Source organism: Heterocephalus glaber, unplaced genomic scaffold (genome assembly GCF_053883595.1).
Source record: "Heterocephalus glaber isolate CG9 unplaced genomic scaffold, H.glaber_assembly_v1.0 deba00001428, whole genome shotgun sequence".
NCBI classification, from domain to species: domain Eukaryota; kingdom Metazoa; phylum Chordata; class Mammalia; order Rodentia; family Bathyergidae; genus Heterocephalus; species Heterocephalus glaber.
The window spans coordinates 31465270-31489203 of record NW_028258293.1 but is presented as its reverse complement, the minus strand read 5'-3'; the positions used below and the strand labels follow the sequence as shown (position 1 = coordinate 31489203).

Sequence of the window (23934 nt, the reverse complement as noted above, 5' to 3'; positions counted from 1 at the left end):
TTTAAAAAAATTCTTTTATTGGTACATTTTAGGTATACAACACATTTACATTTCTCGTTGGGAACTTGTACCTTTACATGATGTAACTTGGTTCTTATTTTTTCCCCATTCCTAGCCTTCCCTTCACCCCCTCCACCCTTCCCTATTTACAAAGACTTTGTTTCCATTTCTCATAATTTTTCCTTTCCCTTCATTCTTTTCCCCTGCCCCTCCCAGTACCCCTAACCCTTTGAACCTTTTCTTCCTATTTCTCATTATCAATTAACAATTAAGATGCATTATGTGCATGTACCAACTACCTACAAGGAGTAGAATCATTATGTACTGCAAACATGTAAAAAAATGTGCTTTATAAAAAATATACATATATTTTTTTGGCTAAAGTTTTTAGTGTTATTGTCATAGTCAAAACAATGCTAGCTGTAATTTCCAGGGCATGCATGACTACAGCTTTCCAACTGAAATTAGCATTCACAATAAAAACAAATGCATTATCATTAGAGAGGCATAGAGTACAGTGACTAGAAGCGTAGGCTTTGGAGAGTTGCCCTAAGAAGTTTGGACTTTATCCTTATAATGAAGAGAAGCCACTTAGAGTATTTCTAATTGTGCCCCATCTAACCTCAAAGGAATTGATCAATGCATTTTCTACTCTAACACTTATATAGTAGTATATAACATTATTATGGTAACACACACACAAGCACACATGCACATACCTCAGAGTAGCTTACATTAGTGTTATCAATGTATTCCATATTACTTTCTCCCTTCCTACTCCCAATGTCTTCAAGAGTTCTACTTAACCTCTCCTCTAGCCTGTTTAGTGTTTCTGTTTAAATATTTAGATCTTTAGTCCATTTTGATTCTAGTTTAGTGCACAGCGAGAGATATAGGTCTCATTTTAATCTTTGGCAAGTTGAAACCCAATTTTTTCCAGCACCATTTATTAAAGAGGCTATCTTTCCTGCAGAGAGGTGTTCGGCTCCTTTGTAGAAGATGAGGTGGATGAGTATGTCTGGAGTTGTTTCTGCATCTTCTATTCTGTTCCACTAGTTCTCAGGCCTGTTTCTTTGCCAGTACCATGCTGTTTTAATCACAGTAGCTTTGTAGTATTGTTTCAACTTGGAGCTTTTGATACACCCTGACTTGTCTTTGTTGCCTAGAATTGCTTTTGCTATTCTAGGTTTCTTCGTGTTCCAAATGAATGTTTGGATTGTTTTCTCAAGGTCCATGAAGTATGCTGCTGGAATTTCAATTGGGAATGCACTGAATTTATATAGCAGTTTTGGAAGTATGGTCATTTTCACTATATTGGTTCTTCCTATCCAGGAGCAAGGCATGTCTTTCAATTTTCTAATATCATCTTCAATCTCTTTTTTTCACAGTGCTATCGTTTTCAGAGTTGAGGTCTTTGATTTCTTTTGTTAGGTTGATTCCTAGGTATTTCATTTTTTGGATGCTATTGTGCAGGGAGTTGCTTCTCCAGTTTTGGTTTGTTTTTTTCAGTGAGTCTGTTGTTTGTTTACAGGAAAGTTACTGATTTTTGTGTGTTGACCTTGTATCTAGCTACTCTACTGAACTTGGTTATTAAGTGTAGAAGACTTTAAGTGGAGTTCTTGGGGTCTTCTACACAGAGCATCATGTTGTCTGCAAATAATGGCAGTTTAACTTCTTGGTTTCCTAACTTTATTCCTTTTATTACTTTTCTTGACTAATTGCTATGGCTAATATTTCCAAAATTGTATTGAACAGGAGTGATGATAGTGAACATTCTTGTCTTGTTCCTGATTTTAATGAGAAGGATTTCAGTTTTTGAGCATTTACTATGATGTTGCCTGTTGGTTTTTCAGCGATGGCTTTTATCAAGTTGATGTAGAGACTGTCTATGCAAATTTCTGTATGGTTTCTTTTCATGAATGGGTGCAGGATTTTGTCAAATGTGTTTCCTGCATCTATTCAGATGATCATACGGTTTTTGTCCTTGGCTCTATTGATATAGGGTATTACATTTATTGATTTGTGTTATGTTAAGCCATCCCTGCATCCTTGGGATGAATCCCACTTGGTCAGGGTATAAGATCTTCTTGCTGATCTTCTGCATTCTGTTTGCCAGTATCTTCTTGAGATTTTTTGCATCTATGTTCATTAGTGAGATTGGCCTACAGTTCTCTTTTCCAGTTGGGTCTTTCTGTGCTTTGGGGATCAAGGTGATGCTTGCTTCCAGGAATGAATCTGGGAGTGCTGCTTCCCTTTCAATTTCATTGAAGAGTTTAAACAGTAGTGACAATTGTTCTTCTCTTAATGTCTTGTAGATTTCAGCAGTGAGCCATCAGGACTCAGGTTTTCCTTAGTTGGTAAGTTTTTAATTATGTTTTTAGTTTCACTGATTGATATTTCATTGTTTATAATTTTTAAGTCTTTGTTCAACTTTGGTTATTCATATATATATAGCAATCTGTCCATTTCTTCTGTAGTTTCCATCTTATTCAAGTATAGGTTGTCAAAGTAGGTACTGATGATCCTGTGGATTTCTGCTGGGTTTGCGGTAATTTCACCATTTTTATTCCCAGTTGCATGGACTTGGGCCTTTTTCTTCATTTTTTTGATAAGGTTGGCTAAGAGCTTGTCAGTTTTGTTTATCTTTTGAAGAACAAACTTTGCTTCATTGATTTTTTTGTTTCATTCTCTTAGCCTCCATTGCATTGATTTCTGCTCCAATCTTTATAATTTCCTCCCTTGTCTGAGCTGTAGAGTTATTAATCATGTCTTTCCCTATGGATACAATCTCTCTTGTTATCCAAGAAATTGTTTCTAATTTCATTTTTTCCAGATCCTCTTCCATTGCCAGTTCAGAGAGTCCAGGTAGCTGAGTATCAGATTGTTCCATCTCCTTGCCCTTTGGGGTTGCCTTAGGTGATCTGGAAGTCTTTTGAGTTTTGTTTATGTGTCTTCTCAATTCAACAGATGCAGCCTGCTGTGCCTTTGTGGAGGCAACGTTTTGCTTTCCCAGTGGTCTTCACTTCTCAGCAAGCCACAAAAGGCCTTTTCTCGCTGCTCATCCTGCACAAATTCCTGGGTTCATAATGGTGGCCTTCTGGGTCCCTATGCTGCTCAGTTGTCTGGGTGGTGTTCTGGCTGGGGCATGTGCACACTTTGGCTGGTGTCTGGGTGTGCCTCTGACTGGGGCCTGCACACCTATATAGCTGTTATCTGGGAGGGCCTTTGTGCTGGGGCCTTGCACCTGAGTCACTGGTGGCTGAGTGGCCTTCTGGCTAGTGTCTGTATGTACTTACCAATGGTATCTGGTCAGGCCTCTGGCTTTTGCTTGCCCACCTGTGTATCTCTTGTCCAGGCAGGCCTTTGGATGAGGTCTGTGGGCCCAAGCTCCTGGTGTCTGGATGGGGCCCTGGCTGGGACCTGATGCTTTTAATTCTCTCTCCCCAACTCCTTCTAACTCCCCATCCTGAAAGGTAAAGTTACTATATTGAAGAGTTTATTCACTACAAACATATGTTGAGTTGGTCCTCGATTTTGATTTAATTCACACAGTTAAAGGTGATAGATTAATAACTACCACAAATTGTCATTTTCTAAGATGTACTTGATGCTATCTTGTCACTGATTGCATCACTTGGGCTAAGGTGTTGATTGATCTAATCAGTTGCCCTTCCTGGTATAATGAAAATGAGATAGCCTCAGAGCCATTAAAGACTCAAAACCTGAAGACCAGCTATATCTGGAAGACACCTCTGAGAAGCAATCATTCCATAAGTGTTCTAACTACAAGTAACAAAGATACTTACAATAAGCAACTTCGAAGTATCAACCCAGGAATTAAACCAAGGACAATACCAAAAACAAAAATGAGAAGACATTTAAGCAAGGCACAAACTCACACTTCCACTCTACCAAAGCCAAATTATGGAGGAAATGAGGTGGAAAAGTCTGATAATCAATCACCTGGATACCTGAACTGATAGCACAGGAAGTAACAAAACAGATGAATGAGGCTGTAGAAATTCAAAGCAGAAATAATTTCCCAGATAACTACAGAGATGATGAGAAGAGTGAGAGACATGATTAGAGGCTCTAGAACAGAAACAGGTAAAAAAAATAGATGAGCTCAGAACCATGCTGGAAGCCGTGAATGCCTAGCATAAGAAAGAAATGGAAACCATGATCGCCCAGCATGAGAAAGAAATGGAATCCATGAAACAGATTTAAACAGATATCCAGGAGGTTAAAAACTCCATTGAAAGTATCCACAGCAGATTAAGGGAATGTGAAGATAGAATATCAGATACAGAAGACAGGATTATAGTTAATGACCATGAAAACAGAGATTTCTTCAAAATAGTAAGGGACCACGAGAAATCAATCCAGCAGCTGCTAGATGATCCAAAGAACAATAACATGATAGAAGTCCACAAAAAAACAGGAGAAAGTACAATTGACATAAAAAAACAGTTCACAGAAGTAATAGTAGAAAACTTCCCAGACAGAGGTAGAGAATCGGACATACAGATAAGTGAGGCATGTAGAACTCCAACTAGCCATGATCAAAAAAAATCTACATCTACACATATAATAGTCAAGATCCCAGAAACCCAACAGAAGAACAAAATCCTACAAGCAGTTAGAGAAAAGAAACAAATCACCTACAAAGGAAAGCCCATCAGAATCACAGCAGACTTCTCAACACAAGTCCTCAAGTCAAGGAGAGCCTGGAGTGAAGTATTTCAAGCCCGAAAAGAAAATAACTTCTAACCTAGACTGCTGTATCCTGCAAAATTTTCTTTCAAAATCAATGGGGGAAATTAGATACTTTCACGACAAAGAACACCTGAGAAATTTCATGAACACCAAACCAGCACTCCAAACAATTCTAAACAATTTACTAGAAAAAGACAATGAAGGTCACAACTCCATGAGGCCCAACAGAGGGAAGCCACCAGGCAAGGTAAGAAACTAAAGGGAAAGGGGGAAAAAATAAGAAATAAAAGAGCCAAAAACAGTAAAACATCATGACAAGGATGAGTCAATATCTATCATTTATAACTATCAATGTTAATGGCCTCAATTCACCAGTCAAAAGAAAGAGACTGGAAAAATGGATTGAGAGGCAAAATCCAGCAATATGCTGTATATACATAAGAAACACACTTAACTCAAAAAAAAATTGATAGACTGAAAGTAAAAGGATGGAAAACAGTTTTCCATGTGACAGGAACCCAAAAAATGCAGGGTTAGCAATCTTATTTGCAGACAAAGTGAATTTCAAACCAAAACTAATTAAGAGACATAAAGATGGTCACTACATCCCTGCGAAGGGAATAATCCAAGAGGAAGAGATGACAATCATGAATACATATGCACCAAATACAAATGCCCCCAAGTATGCCAAACAAATATTAATGGACATGAAAAAACCAAATAAGCACTAACACAATTGTAGTGGGGGACCTCAATACCCCACTATCACAAATAGATCAACTAGACAAAAAATTAACAATGAAATTCTAGAACTGAACCAATCTATTGAACAAATGGACTTAATTGATGTTTACAGAGAGTTCCACTCCACAAAATCAGAATACACATTCTTTTTTTTCATTTCTTTTTTAATATTATTAATTTTATTTGTACATTTTAAGTATACAATATAATAACATTCATCATTGGGAATTTGCACCTTTACATACTCTATCTTGGTTCTTATTTTTTTCCCGTTCCCTGCCCTCCCTTCAATCCCTCTGCCCCTCCCTATTTGCAAAGAATTTGTTTCCACTTTTTTCATTTTCTCATATTAATACCATTCCCTTTTTTCCTTTCTCCTATGCTTCCGACGTCTGCTTCCCCTTTGCCCCTTTGCTTCCTATTTCACATTATCTATTATACCTTTTACTCCTTATTTACACTTTGAATTCCTCATGCTAGGGAAACTATTCAATATTTACACATGTGTGGCTTATTTAGTTCACTTAAGAGTATGGCCTCAATGTGCATCCATTTAGCTATAAATGTCTCTAATTTCTCATTTTTTTTTGGATTAAATTCTTTTATTGGTACATTGTAGGTACACAACATAATTACATTTCTCAATGGGAAATGTACCTTTATATAATGCATCTTGGTTCTTATTTTTTCCCCATTCCTAACCCTCCCTTCACGCCCTCCACCCTTCCCTATTTACAAAGACTTTATTTCCATTTTTTCCATTTCTCAGCATTTTTTCCTTTCCTTTCTTTCCTTTCCCCTGCCCCTCCCACTACCCCTACTCCTTTGGACCTTTTCTTCCTACTTTACATTATCGATTATTCATTCTAATCATTGGTAAATTTTAGGTATACAATATAATGACATTCATCACTGGAAATTTGCACCTTTACATAGTCTCTCTTGGTTCTTATTTTTCACCCTTGCCCAGCCCTCCCTTCAACCCCTCCAGTCCTCCGTATTTACAAAGATTTTGTTCCTATTTTTCCATTTTCTCATATTAATCTCATTCCCTTCTATCCTTTCCCCTAGCCCTCCCACTTCCTTCCCCTTTGCCCCTTTTCTTCCTATTTCACATTACCTATTATACATTTAGTCATTATTTACACTTTCAGTTTCTCACACCAGAGAAACTATTCGGTATTTACACGTGTGTCCTATTTATTTCACTTAAGAGTATTGCCTCAATGTGCATCCACTTAGCTACAAATGTCTCTAATTTCTCATTTTTTATGGTTGAGTAGTACTCCATTTTATAAAAAAACCACATTTTCTTTATCCAGTCTCCACTTGATGGGCATTTGGGCTGTTTCCAAGTTTTACTTATTACAAACTGCACTGCTATGAACATGGGTGCACATATATCACTGTGGTATGATTCTTTTAATTCTTTGGGGAAGATACCGAGCAGTGGAATAGCGGAGTCAAATGGGACTTCCAATCCTAGATCTTTGAGGTATCTCCATACTGATTTCCACAGTGCTTGCACCAGTCTACACTCCCACCAGCAGTGGAGCAGGGTTCCTCTTTCCCCACAGCCCCGCCAGCATTTGTTATTGGTTGATTTCATGGTAGCAGCCATTCTTTCTGGAGTGAAGTGGAATCTCAGCATTGTTTTCATTTGCATCTCTCGAATGACCAGTGATGTTGAACATTTTTTCATGTATTTATTTGCTATTTCTACTTCTTTGTCTGAGAAATGTCTGTTCATTTCAGATGCCCATTTTTGGACTGGGTCTTTAAATTTGAGAGGTCTGATCTTTTGAAGTTCTTTATAGATTCGAGATAGTAGACCTTTGTCTGAGGAAAAGCAGGTGAAGATTTTTTCCCACATTGTGGGTTGTCTCTTCACACTGCTGCTGATTTTTCTTGCTGTGCAGAAGCTTTATAATAAGAAGAGATCCCATTTGTTGATTTTTTGTGCTAGTTCACGGGCAACTGAGGTTTTGTTCATAAAATCTTTTCCTACACTGACATCTTCAAGGGTTCTACCTAACCTCTGTTCCAACTGGTTCAGAGTTTCTATTTTAATATTTAGATCTTTAAGCCACTTTGATTTTAGTTTAGTGCATAGTGAGAGATATAGGTCTAGTTTTAATGTTTGGCAAGTTGAAGCCCAATTTTTCCAGAACCATTTATTAAAGAGGCTATCTTTCCTCCAGTGAGGGTGTTTGGCTCCTTTATATAAGATGAGATGGCTGAGTGTGTCTGCGTTGTTTCTGCATCTTCTAATCTGTTCCACTGGTCCTCAAGCCTGTTTCTTTGCCAGTACCATGCTGTTTTTATTACAGTAGCTTTGTAGTATAGTTGCAGGTTGGGGATTGTGATACCCCCTGCCATGTCTCTGTTACCTAGAATTGCTTTTGCTATTCTGGGTCTCTTCTTGCTCCAAATGAATTTTTGGATTGTTTTCTTGAGGTCTATGAAGTATGCTGCTGGGATCTCAATTGGAATTGCATTAAATCTATATAGCAGTTTTGGAAGTATGGCCATTTTCACTATATTAATCCTTCCTACTCAGGAGCAGGGGATGTCTGTCCATTTTCTGATACCATCTTCAATCTCTCTTTTCAGAGTGCCATAGTTTTCAGAGAAGAGGTCTTTGATTTCATTCATTAGGATGATTCCTAGGTATTTCAGTTTTTTGGATGCTATTGTGTAAGGAATTATTTGCCCTATTTCTCTCTCAGTGAATCTGTCATTGGTGTAGAGGAAAGCTATTGATTTTTGTGTGTTGCACTTTTAACCAGCTACTTGGCTGAATTTGGTTATTAAGTCTAGAAGACTTTTGGTGGAGTTCTTGGGGTCTTCTATATAGAGTATCATGTCATCTGCAAATAATGACAATTTGACTTCTTCATTACCTATCTTTATTGCTTTTATTTCTTTCTCTTGTCTACTTGCCGTGCCTAATGTTTCCAGAACTATATTGAACAAGAGTGGCGATAGTGGACATCCTTGTCTTGTTCCGGATTTGAGTGTGAAGGATTTCAGTTTTTGACCATTTAGTATGATATTGGCTGTTGGTTTTTCATAGATGGCTTCTATAAGTTTGAGGTAGAGACCATCTATTCCAATTTTTTGTAGGGTTTTTATCATAAATGCATGTTGGATTTTGTCAAATGCTTTTTCTGCATCTATGGAGATAATCATATGGTTTTTGTCCTTGGCTCTATTGATATAGTGTATTACATTGATTGATTTGCATATATTGAACCATCCCTGCATCCCTGGGATGAATCCCACTTGATCAGGGTGTATGATCTTCTTGATGATCTTCTGCATTCTGTTTGCCATTATCTTATTAAGGAGTTTTGCATCTATGTTCATTAGTGAGATTGGCCTGTAGTTCTCTTTTTCAGTTGGGTCTTTCTCTGCTTTGGGGATCAAGGTGATGCTTGCTTCCAGGAATGAATTCAGGAGTATTGCTTCCCTTTCAATTTCATTAAAGAGTTTAAACAGTAGTGGCAGCAGTTCCTCTCTAAATGTCTTGTAGAATTCAGCAGTGAAGCCATCAGGGCCCGGCCTTTGCTTAGTTGATAAGTTTTTAATTACATTTTCAATTTCATTGGTTGATATTGGGTTGTTCAGAATTTTTAGGTCTTCTTCATTCAACTTTGGTAATTCATATGTTTCTAGGAATCTGTCCATTTCTTCTGTGTTGTCCATCTTATTGGCATATAGGTTCTGAAAGTAGGTATTGATGATCCTCTGGATTTCTGCTGGGTCTGTTGTCATTTCACCCTTTTCATTCCTAATTGCATGGATTTGGGCCTTTTCTTTCCTTTTTCTGACAAGGTTGGCTAAGGGTTTGTCAATTTTGTTGATTCTTTGGAAGAACCAACTCTTGGCTTCATTGATTTTTTGTATTGTTCTCTTAGCCTCCATTGCATTGATTTCTCCTCTGATCTTTATAATTTCCTCCCTTGTATGAGCTCTGGGGTTGTCCTGTGCTTCTTTTTCTAGAAGCTTGAGGTTCAGCATCAGGTTGTTTAATAGGGCTTGTTCTGTTTTCCTAATATGCCTATTCACTGCTATGAATTTCCCTCCTAAGACTGCTTTCATTGTGTCCCATAGATTCTGATATGTGGTACTGTCATTGTCATTTAATTGAAGGAACTGTCTGATTTCTTCTTTAATTTCCTCTGTGACCCATTGGTTATTCAGAAGTGTGTTGTTCAATTTCCATGTGTTTATGAAATTTTTTGAGTTTCTTTTGCTATGGATCTCCAATTTCATCACATTATGGGCTGATAATATACAGGGGATAACTTCAATTTCTTTGCACTTACTTAAACATGTTCTATGTGTGAGTATGTGGTCTATTTTTGAGAATGACCCATGTGCAGCTGAGAAGAATGTGTATTCTGATTTTGTGGGGTGGAAGACTCTGTAAACATCTGTTAAGTTCATTTGTTCAAGAGTTCGATTGAGTTCTAGTATTTCATTACTTATTTTTAGTCTAGTTGATCTATCTGTGACAGTGGGGTGTTGAGGTCCCCCACTACAACTGTATTAGTGCATATATGACTTTTCATGTCTGTTAGTATTTCTTTTATATAGTTGGGCACACTAGTGTTTGGTGCATAGATATTTATGATTGTCATCTCTTCCTCTTGGATTCTTCCATTTACAAGGATGTAGTGTCCTTCGTCTCTCTTCATCAGTGTTGGTTTGAAATCTACTTGATCTGCCAAGAGGATAGCTACTCCTCTTTTTCGGGTTCCTGTCACATGCAGTATTGTTTTCCACCCTTTAACTTTCAGTCTATGAGTTTCCTTTTGAATTAAGTGTGTTTCTTGTATGCAGCATATTGTTGGATTTTGCTTCTTGACCCATTCTGCCAGTCTATTTCTTTTGATTAGTGAATTGAGACCATTAACATTGATGGTTATAACTGAAGCGTATTGACTTGTCATTGCCGTGAATTTTTCTTTCTGTTGGGTTCTCCCCCTTTACATTTAATTTCTTGTCATGCCAGATGGGTTCATTCTGCTTTGCTTCCTGGGGTTGTGATCCTCAATGTGTGTTCCTAGGATATTGTGTAAAATTCTTTGGAGTGCTGGTTTGGTATTCACGAAGTTCCTAAGGTGCTCTTTGTCATGAAAGTATCTTATTTCTCCATCAAATTTGAAAGATAGTTTTGTAGGGTACATCAATCTGGGTTGGAGGCTGTTTTCTTTTAGGGCTTGGAATATGTCACTCCAAGCTCTTCTTGCCTTGATGGTTTGTGTTGAGAAGTCTGCTGTGATTCTGATGGGCTTTCCTTTGTATGTGATTTGTTTCTTTTCTCTGACTGCTTGGAGAACTTTGTTCTTCTATTGGGTTTCTGGAATCTTAACAATTATATGCCTATGTGTAGAATTTTTTTGATCAAGGCTATTTGCAGTCCTATATCCCTCACTTACCTGTATGTCAATCTCTTTTCCCCTGCTTGGGAAGTTTTCTGCCATTATTTCTGTGAAGAGATTTTTTTATGTCATCTGCACTCTCTCCTGTTTCTTCATTGAGCCCAATCATTCTTATGTTATTCTTTTTTGCATAATCTAGCAGCTGCTGGATTGATTTCTCATGTTCCCCTATAATTTTGAAGCAATTTTCTTTTGCTGGTCACTAATTGCAATCTTATCTTCTATATCTGAAATTCTGTCCTCACATTGGCTCATTCTGTTGTGTAGACTTTCAATGGAGTTTTTCATGTCCTGGAAATCTATTTGCATCTGTTTTATGGATTCCATTTGTTTCTTATGCTGGTATTCCATCATGTTCCTCAGCTCCTCTCTAGATTTATTAAGCATGTCTTGCACTAGGGGCACAATTTCTCCTATTATCTGAGAAATTATTTCTGATTTCATTTTTTCCAGATCCCCTTTTGTTGCCAGTTCAGTGGGTCCAGGTGGTTGAGTATCAGAGTGTTCCATCTCATTTCCCTTTGGGGTTGCTGTAGGTGATCTGGAAGTCTGGTTTTGAGACTTATTTACGTGTTTTCTCATTTCATCTGGGGTTGGGGGCTGTTAGCATCTGCATGGATTACCTCCCCTGAGCTGGGTGAGGTGGGACAGGGGCCAGGAGCAGCGGTAGGGATGGTGACCCAAAAGCCCTTTCCTCTGGGCTGGGAGCAGCGGGAGGGATGGTGGCTGAGAAACCCCTTCCTCTGGACCAGGAGCAGTGGGATGGTGGCCCTGAAGCCCCTTCCTCTGGGCCAGGAGTGGCAGGACAGAAGGTGGCCCAAAAGCCCTTTCCTCTGGGCTGGGAGCAGTGGGAGCGATGGTGACCGGGAAGCCCCTTCCTGTGGACCAGGAGCAGTGGAACGATGGCTCAGAAGCCCCTACCTCTGGGCCGGGAACAGTGGGACTCAGTACCTTGGTCTGGTGGTCTGGTGTCCTCTGTGTCTTTGTAGTGTGGAATCAGGTGGCTCCCTGTCTGCAGCGGGCTGATTGGGCGTGTGTTCTGTGCGACTGGGGACCTCGTTAGGGTGTGGGCAGACCTGCCTGTCTGCAGCGAGGTGATCTGGCGTCTTCCACGTGACTCAGGACCTTGGTTGGGCGTGCACAGACCTGCCTGTCTGCAGTGGGCTGATTCGGCGTGTCCAGGATTATTTTTTATATGTTCACAGTACAATGAACAAATTCAAGAGACTTAGCTTAGATTCAACATAATTACTTATTATATAATCTTTATTAAAGTTTTGCTGATTTGCTCTATATTGTCCTTTAGAGCGTGTTTCCTTTATGCCACAATCCAGAATTTAATCATATGCTGCATTTAGCTGCCATGTCCCTTTTAATTTGCAACAGTTCTAGATTAATTTTTTATCTTTCCTGAAATTAACATGTTAGAAGCATACAGAGCAGTTGTTTTCTAGAACGGCTACCAATTTAAGTTTTGGATTTTCTTCATTTGATTCAGCTTACATATTTTTGACAGCAATACTATGCAAAAGATGTTTCCTTTTCAGTGGATTGTATCAGAACAGTTAACACCATTCTACATGATGTTAACTTTGATTTTTTGAACAAGGTAGTATCTTCCAAATTTTCACACTATCATCCCCTTTGTAAATAAAGAATAATATATAAGGATATATTTTTAGGCTGTAATCATCATCTTATCCAGACATTTTCACTCAAGTTTTAACATTCACTATAACTCTTGCCTGAATCAGCTATTTTTTCATTCTGTTTACATTTATTAGATGGCATTCTATTTTTTCAAAGTTTCTTTTCGCATCCCATTTGTTTGTCTTAGAATCAAATGAACCCATAAGGCTAAGATTGTCCTGGTTTAGAAATTCTGCCATCTGTGTTACTTTGATATGATTTTCTCATTGTTTGAGCACTTTATCATTTTTGGGCATGACAAGATGTTCCAGGTTCATCTTGTACTTTCCCTACATAAGACCAGAAATCAGCTACTTCTCCAAGAAGTTTTGGTTCTTTTCAGTGAGGAAAAGAGTTTTAGAAACTAAGGCCTGGGCATGGCAGTAGGTGTATTCATTGCTACTAAAGGGCTATTGCTTCCATGACAGAACATTTGAAGTTAATTTTTAAAAGATATTATGGTACTATCCCTAATTCCAACCCAATACCACAGGGATCTTTCCTTGCCTTTCCCCATCCAAATATGTATCTCTTTGAATAATGAGAATCCTTACCTCCTAACAGTATCAATAGTTTCTCATTTGCTCAGTTCTAAAATGCATATATAAAAAATAACTTCAGAGCACAGCATGGTGGTACACACCTGTAATCCCAGCATTTAGGATGCTGAGGCAAGATAATTGTGAGTTTGTGAGTTTGAGGCCAGCCTGGACTATATAGCCAGACCACCTTAAAAAAAAAACCCAAATCAAAATAAAACAAAAACTTCTTCAGAATTGCTATACCTGTACTATTACCAACAATAAACATAGAGTACATAAATTTATCAAAGGCTCAAGATTTCTTTGAATTTTTTTTCAGATTGGGAGTATGTAATGAGAATATTATGCCAAAAATTACTTGAATATGTTCTTTATGTTATTCATTTCACACACAATACAGTTCATGTTTTTCTCTATATAAAAATAATACAAAGAAGATACTCAGAAGTGTCATTCCCTCCTCTATCCTTTCCACACCATTTCCACCTACCTCCTGTATTCTTCAATTTCATTATCTTCTGGTTCATCTTGTTTCTTTTCGTTTTTTTGTGTGGTGGTATGGATCATTCATGCTACATGAGCACTTTGTCACTGAACTATGCCCTCAGTCCCTTTCTGTTTCTTTTTGAAAAACTAAAAAGATGTGTGTAAATTTTTACGTCATTTTTTAAAACACAAGGTTTCATATCATATATTATTCTTCATAACATATTGTTTACTTCACAATATATCTAGAAATCATCCCATATCAGCTTAGTGATATTCCTCATTCTTTCTATACCTGGACAGTACTTACTTTTATGTAGGTATACATGGTTTAACTAGTTTTCTACATATGGAGTTATAAATTTACATTATTTTTTTAAATTCATTAAGTTTATTGGCACATTTTAGGTATACATTATGATCACATTCATCATTGGGAATTTGTACCTGTACATGATATATTTTGTTTCTTATTTTTTCTCCATTCACCTGCCTTCCCCTTCAACCCCTCCACCCTTCCCTGTTTACAAATACTGTTTCTGTTTTTTTCTTTTCTCGTATTTTTCTTCTTTCCCTTCTTTCCCTTCTTCCCTTTCCCCTACCCCTCCAATTCCCCTTCCCCTTTTTCACATTACCTATTATACATTGTGGTCCTCATTTTCAGTTTCTCATACCAGAGAAACTATTTGGTATTTACACATATGTATCCTAATTATTTCACTTAAGAGTATGGCTTCAATGTGCATCCATTTAGCTATAAATGTCTCTAGTTTATCTTTCTTTATGGCTGAGTAGTACTCCATTTTGTATTTAAAAAAACCCTACATCTTTATCCAGTCACCATTTGATGGGCATTTGGGCTGTTTCTAAGAGTTAGCTATTATAAACTGCTGCTATAAACATGGGTACACATATATTGCTGTGGTATGATGTTTTTAATTCTTTTGGGAAGATACCCAGCAGGGGAATAGTTGGGTCAAAGGGAAACTCTAAGCCTAATTTTTTTAGGTATCTCCATACTGATTTCTACAGTGGTTGCACCAGTCTATACTCCCACCAACAGTGGAGAAGGGTTCCTTTCTCCCCATAGCCCTGCCAGCATTTGTTATTGGTTGATTTCTTCATAGCAGCCATTCTTTCTGGGGTGAGGTGGAATCTCAGCATTGTTTTCATTTGTATCTCTCAGATGACCACTGATGTTGGACATTTTTTCATATGTTTAGTTGCTGTTTCTACTTCTTTGTCTGAGAAATGTCTGTTCATTTCAGATGCACATTTTTAGACTGGATCTTTAAATTTGGGAGGTCTGATTTTTAAAAATTCTTTATATATTCTAGATAGTAGACCTTTGTCTGAGGAACAGCTGGTAAAAAATCCCACCCCCCAAATTTTTTCCTCAGAAAATAAACATGGTTATTCATGTATCACTGTAATATGATGTCTTTAATTCACTCTTTGTTATTTAATTGGATAATTTAATTCATTTATATTCAAGATAATTACTGACAGGTAAGGATTTACTACTGCAGTTTGTTATATCTTCTCATTTTGTATACTCTTTCTTCTCTGTCTCTGTGATAGTGATTTTTCTTTAGTACTGCATTTTGATTCCTTATTCTTCATTTTTAGTGTATTAACTATAGCTTTTTATTTTGTAATTACCATGAGGCTTACCAAGGACATCTTATGGACATACCAGTTATAAACACTTAGTTTGATGGACTAAAAAGAACCTTTTATACTTTAACTCTTCTTCCTATATTTCAAATTTTTGATGTCATAATTTATATCATTTTATAACTTATATAATTATTAGTTATTATTTTAATGGTTTTGTCTTTTAGCCTTCATACTAAAGATACCCTATCCTCCCATTACCAAAGTACAGTGTTTGTACTTTCAAAATGACCCTCTTAAGTCCTGGGACCTACCTGGGTTCTACAACTTCCAAAGTGAACCCCGAGGCTCCCATAAATAGACATTTATGTATGAAAGCATAATTCTTGTGTTATAGGGGAATATGAGCGGGTGATCTCTTATTCTATCATCTTGAGGATGTCAATCCACATGATTCTAGTTTTTAAATTTTTTGCTTCATTTCTTTGAGGCACTTGATTGAGTTAGGAGGATTTTGCTACAGTCTCTGTTTTATAGCTATTTGAGGAAGAACCTCCATCATATGAACATAGTTTCCTTTAATGGCGATTCTGTACAGAAAGACTTTTTTTTTGTGGGAGGGAAGTCTATTTTACATAGCAAAGTTTTTTGGTACCTTATACGATTCCTAGTTCAAGACTGCCCCCTTCTGTCAGAAAGTAAAGTTTTATATGTGTGTCCATGTCTTTTTTTTTTTTTTTTTTTTTTTTTTTTTGGTACCGGGGATTGAACTCGAGACCTTGCACTTGTGAGGCAGGCGCCGGAACCACTGAGCTAAATCCCCGGCCCCGTGCATGTCTTTTTATACATGTGTAATTTTTACTTTTGAGAGGGATGAGAGAAGGGGTTTATGTGTTTGTCTTTTTTTTATGATGCTGCGGATTAAACCTAGAGCCTTCCATATGCTAGGCAAGCATTCCACCATTGAGCTGTACAGCTCCTTGTAATTCTGTCTCAGAAGGCACTTTCTCTCCTGTACCTTCTTTTCTTCCCTTCACCAACACAACTCCAAAAGACACCTTCTCTTTTCTACTCATCTCTTTCCTAGAATAGATGCCTTCTCCAAACTGCCACTTAAGGTCTTGTACACTTCTAAGTCTTTACCTTTAGTAATTTCTGTGATCTCTACCAGATCTTAGCTTTCTTTAGAGACTTTGCATTTATTGTGGGATACTGTCTTTCTACTGGTTTTGTCAGACTTAGACCCCCCAACTCCTCTATCCTACTTTCCACCATTTTCTAAACTTCCGTAAATCTGAAACACCATAGAAGTTCTACTGAAATTTGGTATTTATTTCCTATTTTTAAAAAGTTGAAGTTCATCAATACAATAACATATTGCGTAACAACAGAGACATGTTCTGAGAAATGTTACTGTTTGGACATCATTGTTCAGAAATCACAGAATATACTTACACAAAACTAGATAGTACAGCCTACTACACATCTAGGCTATCAAATATAACATATAGCTCCAAGGCTACAAACCTATATGGAATGCTGTAGGAAACTGTAAATAGATGGATACAGTAGAGTAAAAATACAGTATAAAAGATTTTTTAAAAGCATGTGCAAGATCTTCAGTTATATCCCCAATACCAGGGGAAACAAAAAGATAAAAAGGATATACTCATACATGGTTCTTAACATTGTTCTGGGTGAATTATGAGTATCAAACATTAAATGTGTAGCCAGAGGACATCACTTTATAAATACTTTAGCAATACTAAATTTATATAAAATAATTTTCTTTCTTCCATAATTTACCTACTTTAATATTTTACTTTATAAAGTTCTAAAATTTTTTCAATCTTTTCAACTCTATTATAATAACACTTACTTAAAAACACAAACATTGTACAGATGTACAAAAATTTTTTTATACCTTTATAACCTTTTTCTATTTTAAAATTTATTTCTTTAAATATCCATTTAGTTGTATTAGGGATCAAGCCCAGGGATTTCACACTGAGCTACATCCCCAGCCCTTTTTATTTTTATTTTGAGACAGGATTTCACTGAGTTGCTAAGATGCCCAGGCTGGGTTTGAACTTAATATCATCCTCCCTCCTCCTAGAGTGCTGAGATTACAGATGTGTACCACCACATGTGTAGCTCCTTTTAAACTTTTGTTAAAAATGAAGACACAAAAACACAAATCCATATAGGCTCACATAAGTTCAGGATCATAAGTATCACTGTTTTTCACCTCCATATCTTATACATGGTCTTCAGGGGCAATAACATACATAGGGCTATCATCTCCTATGATAACAAGGCCTTCTTATGGAATCCTCCTCAAGGATCTGCTTGTGGCTTTTTTACAATTAACTTTTGTATATATATTTAGAAGGTGGACACTCTAAAATAATAAGATGTATAGTATAGTAAATAAATAAGTAACATAGTCATTTATTATCAATAATGAATACAGCCATGTGTCACATAATAATGTTTTGACCAAACACGGACCACATATGTGACAGTGGTACCATAACATTATATTGCCTACTGACATGGTAGCTGTCTTGATTTGTATAAGAAAGTACCACACTGATGCTTGTACAACAGTAAAATTGCCTAACTATACATTTCTCAAAATGTATCCCTGATATTAAATAACTTAGGAGAGTATTATATACTGTACGTAATTGTATGGTTATACTTTTATACTACTGGCAGTACAGATTTGTTTACATTAACATCATCACAAACATGTGAGTAGTGCACTGCACTACAATGTAACAATGTCTGTATTACTAGATGATAAGAATTTTTCAGCTCCTTTATAATTTTATGGGATCACTGTAGTATATGTGGTTCATTATTGACTAAAATCTTGGTATGTGGTACATAATTTTATTCTTTCTCTTAAAAAGGCTAAAAGTAGGGCCAGGGATTTAGCTCAGTGGTTCCGCTGCCTGCCCCGCAAGCGCAAGGTCCCAAGTTCAATCCCCGGTACCAAAAAAAAAAAAAAAAAAAAAGAAAAAGGCTAAAAGTGTGGGGTGTATGTAATTTCATTTGATTCCTTTCTTAATATGTATGTTTTTCTGGGAGAATGAGTGAACAAATTCTAAATCAAGAGACTACAACTATTTGAAGGCAACCTGGAAGTCCCTCAAGTCTTTTTATTATTGTTACTGATTGTGATTTGTCTGTATTTTATAAAGATCCTAAAACACTCAAAATATAAAGAAAAGGGTGAAGGTTATGGATGTTTTCCTTGAGATAAATCAAGTACCTCTATTAAAAGGTGATGCATATCAGTAATAGATTTAGAAGTCTCTCATATCCAATGATTAATGTAATTATGATAAAACCTGACACTATATACTAAAGCTTACCCTTTGTGGTAATTAGAAGTCCTTTCTGCCCATGTATAAATAAAACTCAAAATGAGCTAAAACAAAAGAAATTGTGCTTAGAATTATATAAAATAATGTTTAGAAAGTTAAATAAAATAAATAAACTAGAATCCACTTTTTTTGGCTGTTTACTACAATGATGCAAGAACATAACATAAGTAATTTCCCCACCTTAGGATCTGATAGTTGACTCATCATCCACCCACTATCTATTCAGGACCACTAAACTGCCAGATCACAGGAATACAAACAAGACACAGTCCCTACTTCACAGACTAGTAGAGAAATATGAGCAAGTTATAAAAGGTTAGACAGGGTATGGTATCTTCTCCAAAATTTTTAAACCATGTAAAATTACATTATATACCATATATTATTTCTTCCATATATATATGGTATATAATGTACATAATAAACAAAATAATGTGAGAAAATTACAGGGATTAAATTTAAATTTAGAACAGAGGTGAGCTCTTGCATAGGGGTAGCTGTGAGGCTGAAGGGGATAAAATCAGGCAGGGATACAAAGGGAGTTTCAGTTTTTTCTGCAGCACTATATATTTTCTTAAAATACAAAGTTAAGATCTGAAATAAATACTGTATTACAAACTGTTAAGATCTGAAAAGCCGGGTGGCAAGATGTGTGGGTACATTTTTATATTACTTCTTTTCTATACACTTAATTTGTGTGTGTGTGTGTGTGTGGTATTGGGGATTGAACCCGGTGTCTTCTTACTGAGCTACATTCCAATCCCCTCATCTATTTTTGACATAGGGTACTGATACGTTGTCCAGGCTGGGCTCAAAGATGCAATCTTCCTGCTTCAGCTTCCCAGAGTGCTGGGATTATAGGCATGCACCACTATGCCCAGATCAATATTCTGTAATTTAGGGCCAGGGATTTAGCTCAGTGGTGCCGCTGCTTGCCTCACAAGTATAAGGCCCCAAGTTTGATCCCCAGTACCAAAAAAACCAAATTCTGTAATTTAAAAAAACAAAACCTTATTCAAAGGACAATTCAATTCATTGGCACGATTTGTGGTGTTTCAGCGCTGAAGTTTCAAAATATGTTTAAGTTGTATAATAAACAATAAAATATTGAGATCTACTTTTAGAAACAAATGAGAAAAACAGCCCACCTGAACATCATGTTTTCAGATGAAGCATTATACATACCTGTGAGTGCTAAGTAAGCTGCAACATACCGCTTTTCCAGTCCATCTCTAACACTCTGAATTGCACCAAAAATTGGAGGTATGATCATAATTAGATTACTGACTGTATTCCCTTTAGAAGAAAAACAAAAGAACATATTTAAATTAATCAGTAACACTTTAAGTAAAGAGCCACTCATTTTGAACTTAATAATTAAACAGGTGACTTCTCAGAAGGGTGATATTGAGGTGCTGAAGAAAAATAATTCTACACTCAGCTAAAATGTCTTACAAGAACCCATGTAAAATAAAGATGCTTTCTGACAAATGAAAATAAGAATTTTCCACAGTATACCCAATAAAGAAAATTCTAAATTCTAAAAGCAAGCAAGAAAAAGATCAGAGAAGGGACTCCAGAGTTTTGGCAATGAATTGGAGAAGGCCACACCAATCCTACACCAAGGATGGTCCATAGTCCACAACAAGATACATATAGAACTCAGCCATTTTGTCTATGGAATTAAAAAGCAATAAATTGGAGTTTGTATTCTGTATATCTTTTTAAAATTTCATTTTTCTGATGTTTTTAATTTCCAGTAAAATATGAAAGGCAAAATCAAGATTACCTGATTTTTGCTTCCATCTTTACAAAAACAAAACTCAAAACATAAATAATAAAGGAATAATAAAAACCCCAGAAATAAGTAGGCAAAATGGGGAAAGAAACGGCTAAACAGTATTTTATAAATTTGAGGGTAAAATAAAGTGACACAGTAATTCCAAGTGATTTTCCACACAGGTGCTAATATCAAGACAATTTATCAATTGAGAGGGTGGAATAAAACATCTTCAAACAGTCAAGGAGTGAAAACATATACTTAACAATGTTTTTTCTAGAATCAACTAGAGAATTTAGAAAGCCAAAACAAGGAAATTAACCATGAGAAAAATGAGATCTAAGAAACAAGGGTTGCAACACAGGAAAGAGTAAAGGCCTAAAATTTTTACTATACAAAGGGACCAGAGACCATTCAGTCCAGACTAAAGGAGGATAACCAAGAACTACAGAAAATTTCCAAGAAGAAAAAGATCAGTTAAAGATTTAGACAAGCTGGGCATGGTGATGCACGCCTGTATCCCCAGGACATAGGAGGCCAAGGCAGGGGGATCTATGTGAGTTTGAGGCCAGCCTGAACTACATAGCTAGTGAGACCCTGTTTCAAAAAACCAAAAACCAACTAAACAAACAAAAAAGTAAGATACTGATAGGCATTTGATTGAAATATAGAAAATCTGTATAAGAACTTAGTCAAACAGGTCTTCATTATCAAGTATTTAGGTTATTTCCAGTTCTTACTATCACTTTAATGAGTAACCATATAAACAAAGTTGGTCTTCCATATCTGTGGATTCTAAATTGGTAGATTCAACTAACCATGGATTAAAACATGTTTTTAAAAAATTATGTCTGTACTAAATATATACAGACTTTTTTGTCATTATTTCTTAAACAACATAGTACATCTACTTACAAAGTATTTATGTAAGGTAATATACGTAATCTAGAGATAATTTAAAGTAGATGGCAGAATGTGCATAGGTTATATGCAATTATGCCATTTAATATAATGGATTTACACATATGCAGACTCAAGTATCCACCAGGGGTCCTGAATCAATCTCCCAGAAATAACGTGGGATTACTGTGTGTGTGTGTGTGTGTGTGTGTGTGTGTGTGTATTTTCATCTGTAAAATAAATTTCCAAAAGTGAGATTGCCAAGTCAAAGAGTAAATACATCTACTGGCCAAAAGTATTAAAAGAAAATATGAATTGTCCTTTCTCTTATGGGTGAAGATGGGGATCATTTTACATGTTTAAGGACTATTTGTACTTCTTTTCCTATAAATTAATATTCATTCATTTGCATGTTTCTATACTTTTTCTTCTTCTACATGAAGAAAGAACCCTTTGATATAGTCCTATGTAAAAGCTGCAAACTCTTCATTTCACCTTTGACATCTTTTGCTGTGAATAAATTTTTAATTTTTTTATGCAGCCGAATTTAGTCTTATAGCTTTGAGATTTCTGAGTTATAGTTTTAGAAAGGCCTTCCCCACTACAGAGTTATAGAATTTACCCACATTTTTCTTCTAGTGTTTTTCTAGCATCACTTTTTTAAAAATTTTAAACTCATTTGAAGTTTTTGCTGACATAAAGTATGAATATCATTTCAACTTTATCTTCTGTCCAGTGGCTACCAATTGTGCCAACATGATAAAAAGACAGGTTACTACAGAATATACTACTGGCTCAGGGGTGAACAGTACTTACATAGTTACTTATTTAATTTAAAAAATTATGCTCTTATTTTAATGAGAAAATATAGTGAGGGAAAGTAGATGGCATAAGAATGCTAAATCCCTAATCATCATAACTGGAAGAATATATTACATTTACAAATCAAAAGATAGTACTATGGGGGCAAGTTATTTAGAAATCTGGAGTCAAATTATATATATAAAAAAATCTAGGTGTTAAAGAATTATTGCTGAACTTTGCTTCAATCCAAGATGGAGAAACAGAGACCACATTTATTCTCCCATCTGAAAGAATAACAAAAACCACAAAACATATCAAACAGTTTCCAAAACAACAAACAGTAAGCATTGAAGTTATAGAGTTATCAATAGCTTTAAGTAAACCAGGGGGAGATTATAAAATTTTTATTAGTCATTTCCATATTGATAAGGATTATATATTTCATATTTACAAAGACTTACATTTTGTTCTATAAATCACAGATTTCATCCTTTTTAAAAAATAACTTTATTAAGCTACAATTCACATATCATATAATTATAAAAAAAGAATCTGGACCTCATGCTCACACTCCTCATACAAAAGTAAATTCCAGGCTGGGAATTTAGCTCAGTGATGCTGTGCCTGCCTTGCAAGTGTGATGTCCTGAGTTTGATCCCGGTACTGAAAATACAGAAAAAAATTTCAAATGTACTGGGGATCTAAGATAAAACGTAAAACAATATAACTTTTAGAAGAAAATACGGGAGAACATCTTCATGTGGTCAGCATTGCAATGGTTTTAAATAGGACATGAAATAATGATGAAGAGAGAAAAATGATAAATTAGTAAGGATAAAAAGTAATTTTTAAAAAGTAAAAGGCCAGGGATTTACCTCAGTGGTTCCGCTGCCTCCCTTGTAAGCACAAGGACCTGAGTTTGATCGCCAGTACCAAAAAAAAAAAAGTAGACTTAAAGAATAAGATAGGATTTGCTTTGTAAATAAGAGGGCATATAAATTATAGATAATTTACTTTCATTAAACAAAAATATTGTACATAAAATGACTGTGGACTTAAAACATTTGGTTAAAAAAATCATACCAGTTTCCAACCAGGAGAGATAAACCGCAGAGTAATTTGAATGGAAAAAGTTTACTATAAAGATTTATTCACTGGGTGCAGTAGTGCATGCCTTAATCCCAGCACTCAGAAGGCTGAGGCAGGGGACTCTCCATGAGTTCAAGGCTAGTCTGAACTACAGAGCAAGATCCTGCTTAAAAAAAAAAAGATTTACTGGACTAGGGTTGTTGCTCAGGGCTAGAGCACTTAGGCCTAACAATCACAAAGCACAACAAAAACAAAATACAGCGATAAGAAGGAATGAGAGTAATGAGGGATTAGAAGAAATAAAAAAGAACTCTGCAGAATAAAAGAATAGTAAGTATCAGGAGCAGCCACTATCCCTTCAGAGAACTAAATAAAAGAAAAGGCTCCCCTGAGATTCAGAACTTATTGGAGAAGGCAATGCTCATGTTCCACTGAGCACTGGAAAAGCTGTGATGCTATTCATATGGAAAAGTTTTAGATAACTTAATAGATTGAATATTAAGGTAGTAATATAGAAACAAAATAAGTAATGTGTTCTTTTAAGATTTGCTTTTCCCATAACTCCTTGTTTAAGGTGATGATTATCTGACTCTAACCAGTAACTTCATTAACCTAACAAAGTTACCATGCCAGGGTGAATTTACAATGTATATGTGCCTATCTTGTGTCTGTGACTTGTAAATAGAAACTGGAATTGTATTTACACATCAAAGACCACCAGG

The 23934-nt window shown here is 36.1% G+C and overlaps 1 protein-coding gene across 7 annotated transcripts in view; it reads right to left on the bottom strand.

Moving 5' to 3' along the window:
• Acer3 (alkaline ceramidase 3) overlaps positions 1-23934 on the bottom strand; it is a 168606-nt gene that overhangs the window by 94431 nt on the left and 50241 nt on the right. For 4 of the 7 annotated variants that reach the window (XM_087211991.1, XM_087211989.1, XM_087211990.1 and 1 more), the window contains exon 2: positions 19825-19935. The exons of 2 other annotated variants lie outside the window; for them this stretch is intronic. In XM_087211991.1, the coding sequence (XP_087068117.1) occupies positions 19825-19935 (111 nt within the window). Of the gene's footprint in view, positions 1-18627; positions 18684-19824; positions 19936-23934 lie in introns of those variants that run through there. One more of the 7 variants, XM_087211994.1, reaches the window with a different exon arrangement.